General features: G+C 43.8%; 1 protein-coding gene across 1 annotated transcript in view; it reads right to left on the bottom strand.

Annotated features, from left to right (window-relative positions):
- The window catches only part of TKT (transketolase), a 58456-nt gene that overhangs the window by 23606 nt on the left and 18750 nt on the right, over positions 1-16100 (bottom strand). The window contains exons 2-7 of the mRNA XM_056524353.1: positions 14635-14752; positions 13481-13594; positions 13142-13239; positions 7895-8086; positions 4784-4902; positions 2848-3041 (exon numbers count right to left, since the gene is read on the bottom strand). Coding sequence (XP_056380328.1) covers positions 2848-3041; positions 4784-4902; positions 7895-8086; positions 13142-13239; positions 13481-13594; positions 14635-14752 — 835 coding nt within the window. The remainder of the gene's footprint in view (positions 1-2847; positions 3042-4783; positions 4903-7894; positions 8087-13141; positions 13240-13480; positions 13595-14634; positions 14753-16100) is intronic.

Consider the following 16100-nt stretch of genomic DNA (forward strand, 5'->3'; position numbering starts at 1 on the left):
CTGTGAACTGTGAGATAGAGAAGGCGTGCACAGTAGAGCGAGGGGGGGGGGGGCGTTTCTACATTTGCGCTAAATTTATCAAAGGACGTGCGCAACTTTTGTAAATTTTACCCAAGAGTGTAAGTTAGACAAGGAGTGTAAAGGGGTAGGTAGATCTGTGTCTACAATAGACACCTATTGATAAATGTCCCCACTGAGTCCACTTTGGACAGTCCCTTTTTTGTTGAAAATAGCCCCGTTACATTGTGTCCCACAGCTGGCAAACCTTGCAAATGGTGTTCAGTTCACCTGTTGTGTCAAAACAGTGGATGTTAAAGGGGTTATCCAGCTACTAAAAACATATCCCGGTTTTCTGCCTTGGCTAAGCGGGCCGTCACTGTCGACGATAGTATCTCTCGCAAGGTGGGGGCCAGAATCAGACCCTGTTCTAGAGAAAAGACACTTATCCCCTATGCTGTGGATAGGTGATAAGTTTTTAATAGCTGGTAAATCCCTTTGGAGTAGATCCGTCATCAGACTATGCTTCCCTATTTAAGAGCAGCACAGTATGGCTACAGGTCTGCTCACATATTAGCCATAAATAATCCATAAATACACTAGGCTATGTATATATGTGGGAAATTTTGACAACAGAACATTTTATATAGATACGTTTGTGAAAAAGAAGGGGCCCTGGGGGTTATTGGACTGTAGATAAAATGGTTTGGAAAATATAAGTTTTGAAAGGCATGCTGCAATACAACTGCTGATATTAGCCAATCCACCAGCTACTGCTTCATGGGGACTTGATATACAGGTCTAAGGCTGGGTTCAAATATTCAGCCTTAAAGGGCATACTCCGCCTCTAGACATCTTATCCCCTATCCAAAGGATAGGGGATAAGATGTCTGATCGCGGGGGGTCTCGCCGATGGGAACCCCGCAAACTCTCCTGCAGCACCCCCTGACAGGGGGTGCTGCAGGAGAGATTGCGGGGGTTCCCATCGGCGAGATCCCCCGCGATCAGACATCTTATCCCCTATCCTTTGGATAGGGGATAAGATGTCTAGAGGCGGAGTACCCCTTTATGATGTGTTTTTTTTAATTCAAAACCAAGAATGGATCTAAAAGTATCAGTCTTTCCTATGTGTCCACCATATATCATTAGATTTTGGCTTCAAAAACTGCATAAAAAATGTGAACGCATAAGATATTTGTTTCAGGTCCACAGTATAAGGCTCATAGGTATATAATGGATGCATTTCTGCATCTGTATCACGTATTTCTGTAATCCTGTCTGACAGTGCTTCTGATAACCCGAGCGGACGACTGTCAGTTTGTGTTATGGGAAGTGTGGTCAAGCCGGGACTGGTGGCCGTAATATGGAAGCATACATGTGTCTGAAATATGCCTGTGTGAAACCAGCCTTAGCCATAAATGTCACACAAAATGACAAAATAAACTCTAGGATCTCAGCTGGGCAAACCCTGGGTACGAGTTATGACAGATTATTATGTATCTTGTTTGGTCAACACTGAACAAGACATGTCCAGAGAAATCAGGTCAGGTAAAAATACTCAAGACATTAAAGGGGTACTCTGGTGGAAAACATTTATTTTTTTATTTTTTTTATTTTTTTATCATCAACTGGTGCCAAAAAGTTAAACAGATTTGTAAATGAAGCAAGAGTGTGGATCGGCACCAGCCACAAACAGTTCGGGAAGAATTCACAGCGTGCGGTAATCCGCTTACCCCCTCTGCGATCCCGGTGCAGGCAGATGAAAAGTATAGCTCTATAGAATCCAATGGTAAAGAATTCCGCAGCACTCAAGAAATAATGCAGATAAAACCCTTACTTTATTGCCGCAACAGAACGGACAATTCACAGGCAGTTGTGCCTGTAAATTGTCCGTTCTATTGCGGCAATAAAGTAAGGGTTTTATCTGCATTATTTCCTGAGTGCTGCGGAATTCTTTACCATTAGATTTGTAAATGACTTCTATTAAAAAATCTTTACTTTTAAGCAGCTGTATGCTACAGAGGAAATTCTTTTCTTTTTGAATTTCTTTTTTGTCTAGTCCACAGTGCTCCCTGCTGACACCTGATGCCCGTATCAGGAACTGTCCAAAGCAGGAGAAAATCCCCATAGCAAACCTCTCCTGCTCTGGACAGTTCCTGACACGGACAGAGGTGTCAGCAGAGAACACTGTGGTCAGACAGAAAATAAATTCAAAAAGAATTTCCTCTGTAGCATACAGCTGCTAAAAAGTACTGGAAGGGTAAAGATTTTTTTAATTACAAATCTGTTTAACTTTCTGGCACCAGTTGATTTAAAAAAAAATTTTCCACTGGAGTACCCCTTTAATGATAGATACTTATGAGATATATAAAGATGAGCATTTCTTATATTTAAACAGTAGAAGATGTAGGAGAGGCTCTAGACCAGTGGTCTTCAACCTGTGGACCTCCAGATGTTGCAAAACTACAACTCCCAGCATGCCCGGACAGCCAACGGCTGTCCGGGCATGCTGGGAGTTGTAGTTTTGCAACATCTGGAGGTCCGCAGGTTGAAGACCACTGCTGTAGACAGTTGGATGTCGATAAAACCCGAGCTAGCCAGATACCCTAGGTGACAAAAAAGTGGCAACAAATAATACTAAGAATTCTGTCGCTCTGGGTCACAGATATCTGAGGCAGACTGACCCGTGACCCAGAGCGCCAGAATTCTTAGTATCATTTCTTATATTTCCACAACCAAAGATATGTTGCGTAAGATACCAAAAAGACTCTAGTAACATATAGTTAACTGGCTAATCTATACATCAGGTACTCTACCAGCCAGTATAGTTGCTAAAAAGCTCTCGCTTACCTTTTCACCCAGCTTGAAATTAGGAGGAGAAGGCATCTTAATATTCTTGATGCTGATAGAAGGTGCATCTTCCACTGGAAGTGCTGGGATCAGTTTTTTCTTGCTTTGGATCTTGCTCTCAATCTCCTTAATGGCTTGTTCGGCCAAGTCTTTTGGAAGTGGTTTTCCGTGCCAGCTTTCTTTATCTTCCACACCTATAAAAACAAAAAAGATTAGGTCCTGCTTATGATAAACCCCCCACACCCCCCCCCCCCCCCAGTGACCAGCTGTTCCAGCCAGTGGAATGAGCTGTTCGTTTCCCTTGATGCAACCAGTAAAATTATTTGGTGTCCATTGATTCGCAGCAGTACAAAAATATGAGGTTAAAGGGTACCTCTCATCAAAAAAACTTTTGATATATTATAGATTCATGTATGCAGAATAACTTTACAATTGCATGTTATTAAAAAATCTGCTTCTTTCTATTTAATTTTCCACTTTGAAGAAATAACCACTAGGGGTCTCCCTACCAGTCCTGGCAGCAAGCATTTCAGACTCATGCTGGAGTCCTAAACACTACGAGCTGCCAGTCTGCTTTGTTCACAAAGGAGAACACTCAGAGCTGCCAGCCTGCTTTGTTCACAGCCTGTTTGGCTGTGAACAAAGCAGGCTGGCAGCTCTGAGTGTTTAGGACTCCAGCATGAGTCAGAAATGCTTGCTGACAGGACTGATCGGGAAAAATACAATAGAAAGAAGCATATTTTTCATTAACATGCTATTGGAAAGTTATTCAACATTCATTAATCTAAAATATATCAAAAGTTTATTTGATGAGAGCTACCCTTTAAAGGGGTACTCCGCTGCTCAACGTTTGGAACAAACTGTTCCGAACGCTGGAGCCGGGAGCTCGTGACGTCATAGCCCCGCCCTCTCATGATGTCACGCCCCGTTCCCTCAATGCAAGTCTATGGGAGGGGGCGGGACGTGACTCCATGAGGGGGACGGGGCTATGATGTCACAAGCTCCCAGCGCTGGCTCCAATTAATTATTTGGGGGGGGGGGGGAGAAGCAGCGCTCTGGGGTCACATGTGATTAGTTGCCCGATGCGGCTCATAATTCATTAATTCGAGGGGGGGGGGGGGGCAACCGTTGTAGGAAAAATTCATATCGTGCAGGAAAAAAATTTCCAGCACTATTTCCTATCCTAAATTTTTTATTATTTATTCAATTTCCTTAAGCAACAGAATGGAGGAGATGGGTCCCTAAGATTGAGTTTTGGCACCAGACCCCATGGGGGACATTTATCAAGGTATTTAGAGCATTTTTTTGCGTAGAAAAGTCACACAAAAAGTAGCACATGCGCCTAAGCACTTTTTTGTGGGAATTTTGTGAGTAAGTAAAACGTTACAAACAGCCTTACCTAAGCACATTTCAGTTTTCACTTTGCGGTGGTCAGGTATTTATGATGTGCGAAAGTCGCACGTCGGCAAAAAAAAAAGTCGCAAACTCCGTACAAAAAGTCACAAGTCTGCTCTAGGTCTGACCTGGAGTACAAAACTCCCGTACGTGAGCAAATTTAAAAAGTCGCAAAAAAGTCTCACAAAAGTCTCAGCTGCGACTTTTTGGTTTTGCTTATGTACTCCAAATCAACCCCCTGTGATGTATGATAAATATGTAGCACATCAGCAAAACCATAGCAAATAAAAATGACTGCTGCTCAAACTACAGTAAAGAAGGTCAGATAATTAGGTCAGATATTTCAGACTTTTTGAAATAAACTGTTCTGAACAGATCATCGTATATGAGGTATAAAATAAACCGACATGTACTCTATCAAAAGGGTGTTTGATTGATCTTTGCCGCTTAGCTTGTAAAATTAGAAATGTTCCCTTGTTGAAGTCTGCTTCATTATTTATTCATGCTGAGTGAGATCTTTACATCCTGATGTGTACTATACCTGTGATCCCTTTGCCTTTAAATGTTTTGGCGATGATCGCAGTTGGTTGGTTCTTGACAGGAGTGAGTGCCTTACACAGCTCTTCTACACTGTGCCCATCCACAACAACAGTGTGCCACCTAGAATGCAGAGAGGATACATTTTACTAGTGATTGGCACAGTTCATTTGGCTGTGTTCACATCATGCTGTGACATTTTTTAGGTCTTTTCTACTTGCCTAAACTATAAACAAATTCACAACACCGTGCATTTCCTGGAAACATTTCCAGCTGAAGCATTATCAACTAAGTGATGTTTTTTGTAAGTTATTGGTGGGTTATGAGAAAATACAGACTATTCTAATGATTGACTATAATTAAAAACAGACTAACACCAGTAAAACAATGAAAAAACACAATTCAACTGCAGCGAATGAACCCAGCCACACAAGCCAAGGGTGCACATCTGAAATGCATAAAACAACTAAAATTTGCTCTTTGCACAGATGACTGACAATAAAAAGTGTTCTTTCACTTAAAGGGGTACTCCGGTGAAAAACTTTTTTTTTAATCTTAATCCTTCCAGTACTTATTAGCTGCTGAATACTATAGAGGAAGTTCTTTTCTTTTTGGAACACAGAGCTCTCTGCTGACATCAGGTGCACAGTGCTCTCTGCTGACATCTCTGTCCATTTTAGGAACTGACCAGAGCAGCATATGTTTGCTATGGGGATTTTCTCCTACTCTGGACAGTTCTTAAAATGGACAGAGATGTCAGCAGAGAGCACTGTGCTTGTGATGTCAGCAGAGAGCTCTGTGTTCAAAAAAGAAAAGAATTTCCTCTGTAGTATTCAGCAGATAATAAGTACTGGAAGGATTAAGATTTTTTTTAATAGAAGTAATTTACAAATCTGTTTAACTTTCTGGCACCAGTTGATAAAAAAAAAACAAAAAAAAAAGTTTTCCACTGACAGCTGTCGGGTCATCAGAAGTACAGTCAGACCGGGACTTGTGGTGGTTATAGGGAGGCAAAAATGGGTGTGAAACCGGCCTAAGTGTGGTAAATGGTTAGTTGGCTTTAATTTCAAAAACACTGTTATGGTGCGTTCCCACAGGGCGTATACGCAGCGTATTTGACGCTGCGCAAAATTTACGGCAGCAGCGGGAAATACGCTGCGTATCCCTTGCTCACTATACACACAGGGCTTTCCGGCGGCAGCCCTATGCGTGCAGTGAGTTTTGGAGGCGGGGCCGCGCGTCACAGACACGCCGGCACATGGCCCCGCCTCCAAAGCTCACTACACACATAGGGCTGCCGCCGGAAAGCCCTGTGTGTATAGTGAGCAAGGGATACGCAGCGTATTTCCCGCTGCTGCCGTAAAATTTGCGCAGCGTCAAATACGCTGCGTATACGCCCTGTGGGAACGCACCCTAATACTGATTTCCAAGATTTGCATGCCATAGTAGTCTTAACCCCTTAAGGATGCAGCCCTTTTTCACCTTAAAGGGGTATTCCAGGAAAAAACTTTTTTTTTATATATCAACTGGCTCCAGAAAGTTAAACAGATTTGTAAATTACTTCTATTAAAAAATCTTAATCCTTCCAGTACTTATGAGCTTTTGAAGTTAAGGTTGTTCTTTTCTGTCTAAATCCTCTCTGATGACACCTGTCTCGAGAAACACACAGTTTAGAAGCAAATCCCCATAGCAAACCTCTTCTAAACTGGGCGTTTCCCGAGACAGGTGTCATCAGAGAGGATTTTTTAATAGAAGTAATTTAAAAATCTGTGTAACTTTCTGGAGCCAGTTGATATATATATATATATATATATATATATATATAAAAATTCCCTTTAAGGACTGAGCCCTTTTTCGCAATTCTGACCACCGTCGCTTTACGCATTAATAACTCTAAAACGCTTTTACCAAATATTCTGAAATAGTTTTTTTGTGACATATTCTACTTTATTTTAGTGGTTAATTTTCGTCGTTACTTGCATCCTTTTTGGTGAAAAATCCCCAAATTTCATGAAAATTTTGCATTTTTCTAACTTTGAAGCTCTCTGCTTGTAAAGAAAATGGATATTCCAAATAAATGTTATTTTTATTCACAAATACAATATGTCCATTTTATGTTGGCATCATAAAATGGACATATTTTTACTTTTTGAAAAAATTAGAGGAGCAATTTTCAAAAATGTCATGAAAATTGCTAAATCTGAAGGGACAGATGTTACAGAACTACAACTCCCAGCATGCCTGGGCAGTCTAGGCATGTTGAGAGTTATAGTTTGAAAACATCTGGAGGGCTACCATTTGGGCACCACTGTAACAGATGTTACCACTGTGATCCAGATGTTGCAAAACTTCAACTCCCAGCATGCCCAGACGGCCTTTGGCTGGGCATGCTGGGAGTTGCAGTTTGGCACCCACTAGGAAGGGCAGCAGTAAATATCGCTTACTGCCCCTTTCCTCCCCCACCCCCCCCACCGTCGTTTCCCTTTATTATATTCCGGAGTTGGATTGGAGTGCTGGTTTTCGTACTGCATGGAAAGATTTCTCTCAAACAAATTCAATGCCGATTATCTCCATAAGGTAAAAACTGGATGGACGGGATAGGACTGATGAACACTGAGGAGCTTCCTCATGAAATCCACACTGCCCGGAATCTGCAAAGTTTTACCACAGAAATAAGCCGCTGAAAGTCCTATTGATGAACCAATTCCTCAACAGAAGTTCCGCTATGGCAAATCAGATGTGTGAACTGAGCGGCAGCCTCACACCTTTGGAAGATGGCTGAAAGTTTAATAAATTAAACTTGTTGGAATTTAATCTGACCTGTGAATTTTTTTATTTTTATTTTATTTTTTTAAGAAACCATTAACAGGAACGATACACAAGATTTTGTCAACAGTTTCCACTAAAATCAATGAGATCCACCTACAAAATGATCAAGTTTATGGCCTGCTTAAAGGAATAGAAATTCATTGCAATCATCTTAGTGCTCAAAAACAAACCAAGAGCTTCATTTTACCACACTAGGCCCCTGTACATCACTATGCAAGGTGATTTCAGATCACTATTACTGTCTTGTATAAAGCAATTCACTATATATACTATAAATATAACCTACCCAAAGGCCTCACAGCGTTTCTGGTAGATCTCCACTTTGTGCTGCAGAGGAGCAGGTTCACTCTGTCCCAGGCGGTTGACATCTATGATGGCGGTAAGATTGTCCAACTGGTACAAACCAGCAAAGTTCATTGCTTCCCAAACAGAACCTTCTGCTGTCTCTCCATCCCCAAGGAGACAGTAGGTTCGGTAACTGTGAACATAAAGAATGGATATATTATTCGTTTTAACTCAAGTAGTTTTTATGGCGTGCTACTGCAACGTTAGATGGCACTGCCACACTGCAGGTATATGTACTGGATCCTTCCCAAAGTCAGGCTAGTAATCCCTGTGTCCACACCCAGCCCTGGTTAACTAAAGAAAGAAAAGGTATGGCGAGAAAGATCTGTGCCAGGCCAAAGGAATGACCGGCGGCCTGTCCCTAGAGGACTGGAGTCCTGAAGGATGGTCAGGGGGTGACTGAAGATGGGGTGGGCAGGGTAAGAGTACTTAGCTAAAACTTCATAAAAAAAAACATGGAGATTATTAGGATGACCATGTACATTAGATTACTGTCAGCTGAAACCACCTATTTTTGGAAGAACCAGCCAGATATCTAATGTAGGCCTCTCCTCTGGGAATAAATGTCAGGGAAGAGAGACATCAGGCAGTTGGGTTTCAACCCGCTGGCTGACAAAATGGCAAATTATGCAAATTCATTAAAAGAGATTAGCAGCCATAGACATTTAATCCCTATCTGGAGGATAGTTCATAACTGTCTAATTGCAGGGGGCCCGAATGCTGGGACCCCCCACAATCTCCTGAACGGGGACCCCGGCTCTTCCGTGGCTCTCCCGTGCAGGAGGCGTGTCGACCGCGGCGTCACGCTACCCCCTACATGTATCTCTATGGGAGACGTGGAGGAGATGCAGCGTTCGTGCATCCCTACCTCTCCCATAGAGCTGTATGGTGGGGGGGGGGTCGTCAACCTCAGTGAGGTTGACGACACATGCATTAGCTGCGCAGAGCCGTGGTAATGCCGGGTCCCCGTACAGGAGTTCGCAGGGGTCCATGGCTGCAGTGCTTCTTTACTATGGCTGCAGTACTCCTGTTAAATAGGTTCCACTAAATTTTACAAGTAATTTCAATGAAATTTAAACATAGTTTTTCCATATAAATTCATGCAAATTATAAAAGGGTTAAGTAGAAAATCCTGCCATAGAGCAATCCTCCACACCTTCCAAAGCCTGCATGTCCTATGCCAAGTTCAAGTGAGGCAACAAAAAGGCGGGAATGCTACTGAATAGTGCAAGCTGAGGACAATGTGCAGCTCAAACAGGCACTCCTCAGCAAACAGGCATAGGATTGTATACCTGGCCTTATCAGGTTAACTGGAAAAACGTCTCACAAACCCAAATTAGATATTTACTCAATGGACACTTATTATTAAAGGGGTACGCCGCCCCTAGACATATTATCCCCTATCCAAAGGATAGAGGATAAGATGTCTGATCATGAGGGTTCCGCCACTGGGGACACCCGCGATCTCCCTACTGCACCCGGCGTTCGTTTAAAGGGTCGAGTGCAGCGGTGGAGGCTCGTGAAGTCACTCCCCACTCATGACGTCACGGCCAAGCCCCCTCAATGCAAGTCTATGAGCGGGGCATGACTACCACCACGTCCCCTCCCGCAGACTTGCATTTAGGGGGCGTGGCCGAGACATCACGAGCCTTCACCCCGCATCGCCAGTGAAGTTCGCTCCGTGCACCAAATGTCTGGGGTGCCGCAGCCGAGATCGCGGGGGTCCCGTCGCAGACATCTTATTCCCTATTCCTTGGATAGGGGATAAGCTGTCTAGGGGCAGAGTACCCCTTTAAAGCATTTCTGTCACTTCTGACATGTTACCCAGAAACCGTCTGTGCGCTACACTCCCCGGCACACTGCTCAATTCCATTTGTAGCAGGAGATAGGCTCCATTGTAAGTCTAGGGAACCAGTCTCCGGCTATGAGTTGGATCGATCAGCAAGCTGGGAAGTGATCAGTGGGAGATCCTGGCAGATGAAAACTTTTGACATATCTGTGTGACTTGTCAAAGGTCTTTTTAAAGTAACAGTAATGTGCTTTGTTTGTCGACCAGTGCACAGTGTTCTGGACACTTTAAAGGGCACTTGTGGTTTTTTGCAGAGGATGCTGCAAAATTTTTTCTAGTCATGGACATTGCATGGGGAGAACTTTATGTATGGCTTCTGGTTCAAGCAGGGAAGCTTTATTATTTATTATTTCTTTATTATTATTATAAGCCAAAAAGATAAGCATTACAAAGATGAATATACAGATACTTAAAACATGATAAAAAAGCTAAATCAAGTAACAGGGTACAGTACAAAAAATAAAAGAGCAGCAATTGCAATAAGGCGCAATCCCAAGGAGACCCCAAGACATTCAGTGGAGAGACATAGAAATGTATGGTTTCAAGGAAACCAGGGAACCAAGTGTATTCTGAACTTGGGTCTGTAAGTCCCAGCTGATGCCTTATTCAACAATAGGAACATTTTGATTGCCTATTAAGCTGTATATCCGGCTTGCTTGACATCTCTGAAAATATTTATCACCTATTCAAAGGATTTGTATAATTGTTTTTGGACAGACCCATAGACACTGTTTGGAGCAGCAGGAAGCATGCGTTACTACTGCTCCATTTAAACCCCTCTTCACTCTGTCACCATTTTATGTAACAGTGATGTGAGGGAGTCTCAGTGATGGTACCATCGAACAATAATACATTCTGTGGATAGATTATGTTTGTCATGGGATAACACCTATAAATGGGCACTGTCAGATTCGAAAACTTTTTATACTTTGCACATCTTGGCAAAACATTAACATTTCTAATATACTTCATAAGATTTCCTTTTTATAGAAATCATGGCTTATAAAATTATGGCTTTGTCCAAGCTGAAGCACAAGCATGGACAAAGTTCAGTAAGTGAGGGTGGGCTAGCACTCCTCTGTGCTCTCTCCTGTCTGATAGCACACCTCTGTGCTCTCACCTGTATGATAGCACTCCTCTGTGCTCTCACCTGTATGATAGCAATCCTCTGTGCTCTCTTCTGGTTTATAGCACTCCTCTGTGCTCTCACCTGTCTGATAGTACTCCTCTGTGCTCTCTCCTGTCTGATAGCACTCCTCTGTGCTCTTACCTGTATGATAGCACTCCTCTGTGCTCTCTCCTGTCTGATAGCACTCCTCTGTGCTCTCTCCTGTCTGATAGCACTCCTCTGTGCTCTCTCCTGTCTGATAGGAGGCCTCTGTGCTCTCTCCTGACCGATAGCACTCCTCTGTGCTCTCACCTGTATGATAGTACTCCTCTGTGCTCTCTCCTGTCTGATAGACAGGAGAGAGCACAGAGGAATGCTATCAGACAGGGGGGAGGACAGAGGAGTCCTATCAGACAGGAGAGAGCACAGAGCCAGGAGAGAGCACAGAAAAGTACTATCAGACAGAAGAGAGCACAGAGGAGTCCTATCAGCCAGGAGAGAGCACAGTGGAGTCCTATCAACCAGGAGAGAGCCCAGAGGAGTGCTATCAGACAGGAGAGAGCACAGAGGAGTGCCATCAGACAGGAGAGAGCACAGAGGAGTGCCATCAGACAGGAGAGAGCACAGAGGAGTGCCATCAGACAGGAGAGAGCACAGAGGTGTGCCACCAGACAGGAGAGAGCACAGAGGAGTACTATCAGACAGGAGAGAGCACAGAGGAATGCTATCAGACAGGGGGGAGGACAGAGGAGTCCTATCAGACAGGAGAGAGCACAGAGCCAGGAGAGAGCACAGAAAAGTACTATCAGACAGAAGAGAGCACAGAGGAGTCCTATCAGCCAGGAGAGAGCACAGTGGAGTCCTATCAACCAGGAGAGAGCCCAGAGGAGTGCTATCAGACAGGAGAGAGCACAGAGGAGTGCCATCAGACAGGAGAGAGCACAGAGGAGTGCCATCAGACAGGAGAGAGCACAGAGGAGTGCCATCAGACAGGAGAGAGCACAGAGGAGTGCCATCAGACAGGAGAGAGCACAGAGGAGTGCCATCAGACAGGAGAGAGCACAGAGGAGTACTATCAGACAGGAGAGAGCGTAGAGGAGTGCTATCAGACAGGAGAGAGTGTAGAGGAGTGCTATCAGACAGGAGAGAGCACAGAGGAGTGCTATCAGACAGAAGAGAGCACAAAGGAGTGCTATCAGCCAGGAGAGAGCACAGATGAGTGCTATCAGACAGGAGAGAGCACAAAGGAGTACTATCAGCCAGGAGAGAGCACAGAGGAGTACTATCAGCCAGGTGAATACACAGAGGAGTGCTATCAGACAGGAGAGAGCACAGAGGAGTGCTATCAGACAAGAGACAGCACAGAGGAGTCCTATCAGACAGGAGAGAGCACAGAGGAGTAGTATCAGACAGGAGAGAGCACAGAGGAGTGCTATCAGACAGCAGAGCACAGAGGAGTGCTATCAGACAGCAGAGCACAGAGGAGTGCTATCAGACAGGAGAGAGTACAGAGGAGTGCTATTAGACAGGAGACAGCACAGAGAAGTGCTATCAAAATGGAGAGAGCACAGAGGAGTACTATCAAACAGGAGAGAGCACAGAGGAGTGCTATCAGACAGGAGAGTGCACAGAGGAGTACTATTAGACAGGAGACAGCACAGAGGAGTGCTATCAGACAGGAGAGAGCACATATGAGTGCTATCAGACAGGAGAGAGCACAGGAGTACTATCAGACAGGAGAGAGCACAGAGGAGTGCTATCAGAAAGGAGACAGCACAGAGGAGTACTATCAAACAGGAGAGAGCACAGAGAAGTGCTATCAGACAGGAGAGAGCACAGAGGAGTCCTATCAGACAGGACAGAACACAGAGGAGTCCTATCAGACAGGAGAGAGCACAGAGGAGTCCTATCAGACAGGACAGAACACTGAGGAGTCCTATCAGACAGGACAGAACACTGAGGAGTGCTAGCCTACCCTCACTTACTGGACTTTGTCCATTCCTGTGCTTCAGCTTGGAAAAAGTCATGATTTTATTTATTCTATATAAAGGAAATTACATTTTCTTATGAAGTTTATTAGAAAGGTTAATGTTTTGCCAAGATGTACAACATATAAAAAGATTTTGTATCTGACAGTGCCCACTTAAGTATAGGGTAATACTGACAGCAATTCGAAAATAAAAGGAACACCATCCAAACATGCAGAGATCATTTAGTAACATCAGTGTTACCTGGCCTTATCAAAGTGTTTTGCAGTATAAGCCATTCCAGCCGCTGCACCCAGCCCTTGTCCCAGCGATCCTGTGGCCACATCTGTGAATTCTTGTCTCTACAGGAGAAACATTAGAAGATCAATGCTTTTCAAAAGCACAGACATATTACCTAGCACAAAGTCAACCAGACTCTCCGGCTTGAGGGAGACATTAAAAAGTTTAAACGGATGCAAATACTATATTAATGTTAGATATAAGAGTTCATGTCTGGTATGTCAGCAGCAATAGGTCCCAATGTGGTCAGGAGATGTAAAAATGGCGGATTATGTGGAAGCTAGGATAATAGTGAATACACACCGGAACGGGATGACCTTCAAGGACAGAGTCGAGTTTCCTTAAGTTCAATAATTCAGCCTCAGGCAAAAAACCAGCCTCTGCCCAGGCTGCATACAGGATTGGCGCTGCATGACCCTGAATGGAAAGAAATATTCAGTCAGCACCGTGTTCCCACCAAGACGTAATCTTTTAATATTAAGAAGACAAAACATTTGCTGAAGAATCCTTGTAGAGCAGATCTTCCATGGATTAGGAGCCTCCATAAACATGCGGTAATGTAATATCACACTTCATGTGACTGCTAATACATTCTCACACTATCTAATAGAAAAACATCACAAACATTACAAATAACACAATATAGTAGAAAAACATTATAGTAAACTAATAACTGCATTCAATAGACCATAATACAGCAGCATCCAATGTAAACCAGGCCCCAACTCTAAGGGTACACTTCGATATTGCTTCTATGGAGAACAGTGAAAATAAAATGTATTTCTTAATTGTTTTCTTATTGAAGTTAACATAACACTAGTACATAACATAGTATTCAATAGAAGAACGGAGCACTCACCCAGACTTGCGAGTGGTAGCTTCTTTATTGTTCGTTAGAACATGCGGGATACAGCGTGGAGGGAGGCAGGTGGTGAGGACACGGGGGTATGGTCTGGCGATGGGCCGTTAATCGTGCCGAAACGCTTCGTCAGGCCAGGCCAGGCCTGGCCTGGCCTGACGAAGCGCTTCGGCGCGATAACGGCCCATCGCCAGACGATACTCCCGCGTCCTCACCACCTGCCTCCATCCACGCTGTATCCCGCATGTTCTAACGAACAATAAAGAAGCTACCACTAGCAAGTCTGGGTGAGTGCTCCGTTCTTCTATTGAATACTACATGCTTTGTTTCTCCGCCATTCACGAGTCAGCACCTGTACAGAAGCATCTAACTTCCAGGGAGCCGTCCACTGCAAACCGGGAATCATTTTGCTCTCTACATGTAGTGCCGAGTACACCTTCTGTTGGAATTGCGCATAGCACTGCCATACATTTCCCTTTCAATGGTAGCAAAATCACAGCAAAAATGTGTGAATGTACCCATATATATATGTAAAGGCTTTTCTGGATGTCTGAAGTATGACTACAATCTTGACAAGTGAATGTACAGTATAACATACCTTGGACATCACAAAACGATCATTGTTGGGGTTCTTGGGGTCCTGAGGCTTGTACTTCATTACATGGAAGAACAACACTGACATAATTTCGGCTGCACTGCAGCATGATGATGGATGTCTAGGAGAGAAAACGTATCGTAATGTCAATATAAGCATAACACTACAAAATAAAAGATCTGCCATTTCTGGGCTGGGAGAGGTTTTCTTTTTTATTTTACAACAGTAACATTGGTAACGTGCAATACCATCTATCGCCACAGTAAGTAGGTTGTACTTTTCATAGACAACAATGCAATGGTGCCTCCAGCTCCTATTTAGGAACGATCCAGCTAATTAAAAGTCTTCAGACCCGTTACCCTTGTCTGCTTATTTTGAGGGTGGTGATATACTGCTCGATTGCTCCTGTTTCAGGTGGTGGGTTGGGGCTATCTACAGCTGTATGTTGTTCTCTTTTTCGTATAATTTTTTTGTATTGTATTGCTACTTTATTAAAATTATAAAAAAATACTTAAAAAAAAAAAAAGTCTTCAGACCATTAAATGTTGCGGCCTTGTGCATAAACAGAAAAAATATTTCGGTTTTCCTCAATCATTTATAAATCTCTTAGCCCTGATTCTCAGCATCATACTATAGAATATAGACTCAATATTTCAAAACATCTAGATGATATACAGTTGCAAGAAAGTAAATATGCAGTTGATATTTACCTTGATTGCTGTGGTGCTTACTAACAAAATGTGGCCTGACTGTATAAGTCACAATTAAAGACAAACAGGGGGAGATTTATCAAAGTCTTTGTAGAGGAGGAGTGGTGCAGTTGTCTATAGCACATTTGATAAATCTCCCCCATACAATCTTAACAAAACTAACAGCACACGTACAGTTGTTCTGTCCATGTCTTATTGAGTCAACATCCATAGTGCAGGGAGAAAACATAAATGAACCTTTGAATCTATAACCTGCAGATCCCCCTTTTGTAGTACCTCCACCAAACATTTATTAAAGGGGTAGTCCAGTGGTGAAAAACTTAACCCCTCTCCTAAGGATAGGGGATAAGTTTGAGATCGCGGGGGGTCCAACCGCTGGGGCCCCCTGCGATCTCTCTGTACGGGGGCCAGGCTCCCCGGCCAGATAGCGGGTGTCGACCTCCGCACGAAGCGGCGGCCGACACGCCCACTCAATACATCTCTATGGCAGAGCCGGAGATTGCCGAAGGCAGCGCTTCGGCCCTGCCATAGAGTTGTATTGAGGGGGCGTGTCAGTCGCCGCTTCGTGCGGAAGCCGACACGCCCCATTCCTGCGGGCTGTCGGGGCTCCGTACAGGAGATCGCAGGGGGCCTCAGTGGTTGGACCCCCCGCGATCTCAAACTTATGCCCTATCCTTAGGATAGGGGATAAGTTGTTCACCACTGGGTTCACCACTGGACTACTCCTTTAAGGATATAGATAAAATTTGCACTGAAAAT

This window comes from Hyla sarda, chromosome 6, assembly GCF_029499605.1.
Source record: "Hyla sarda isolate aHylSar1 chromosome 6, aHylSar1.hap1, whole genome shotgun sequence".
In the NCBI taxonomy this organism is placed as follows: Eukaryota; Metazoa; Chordata; class Amphibia; order Anura; family Hylidae; genus Hyla; species Hyla sarda.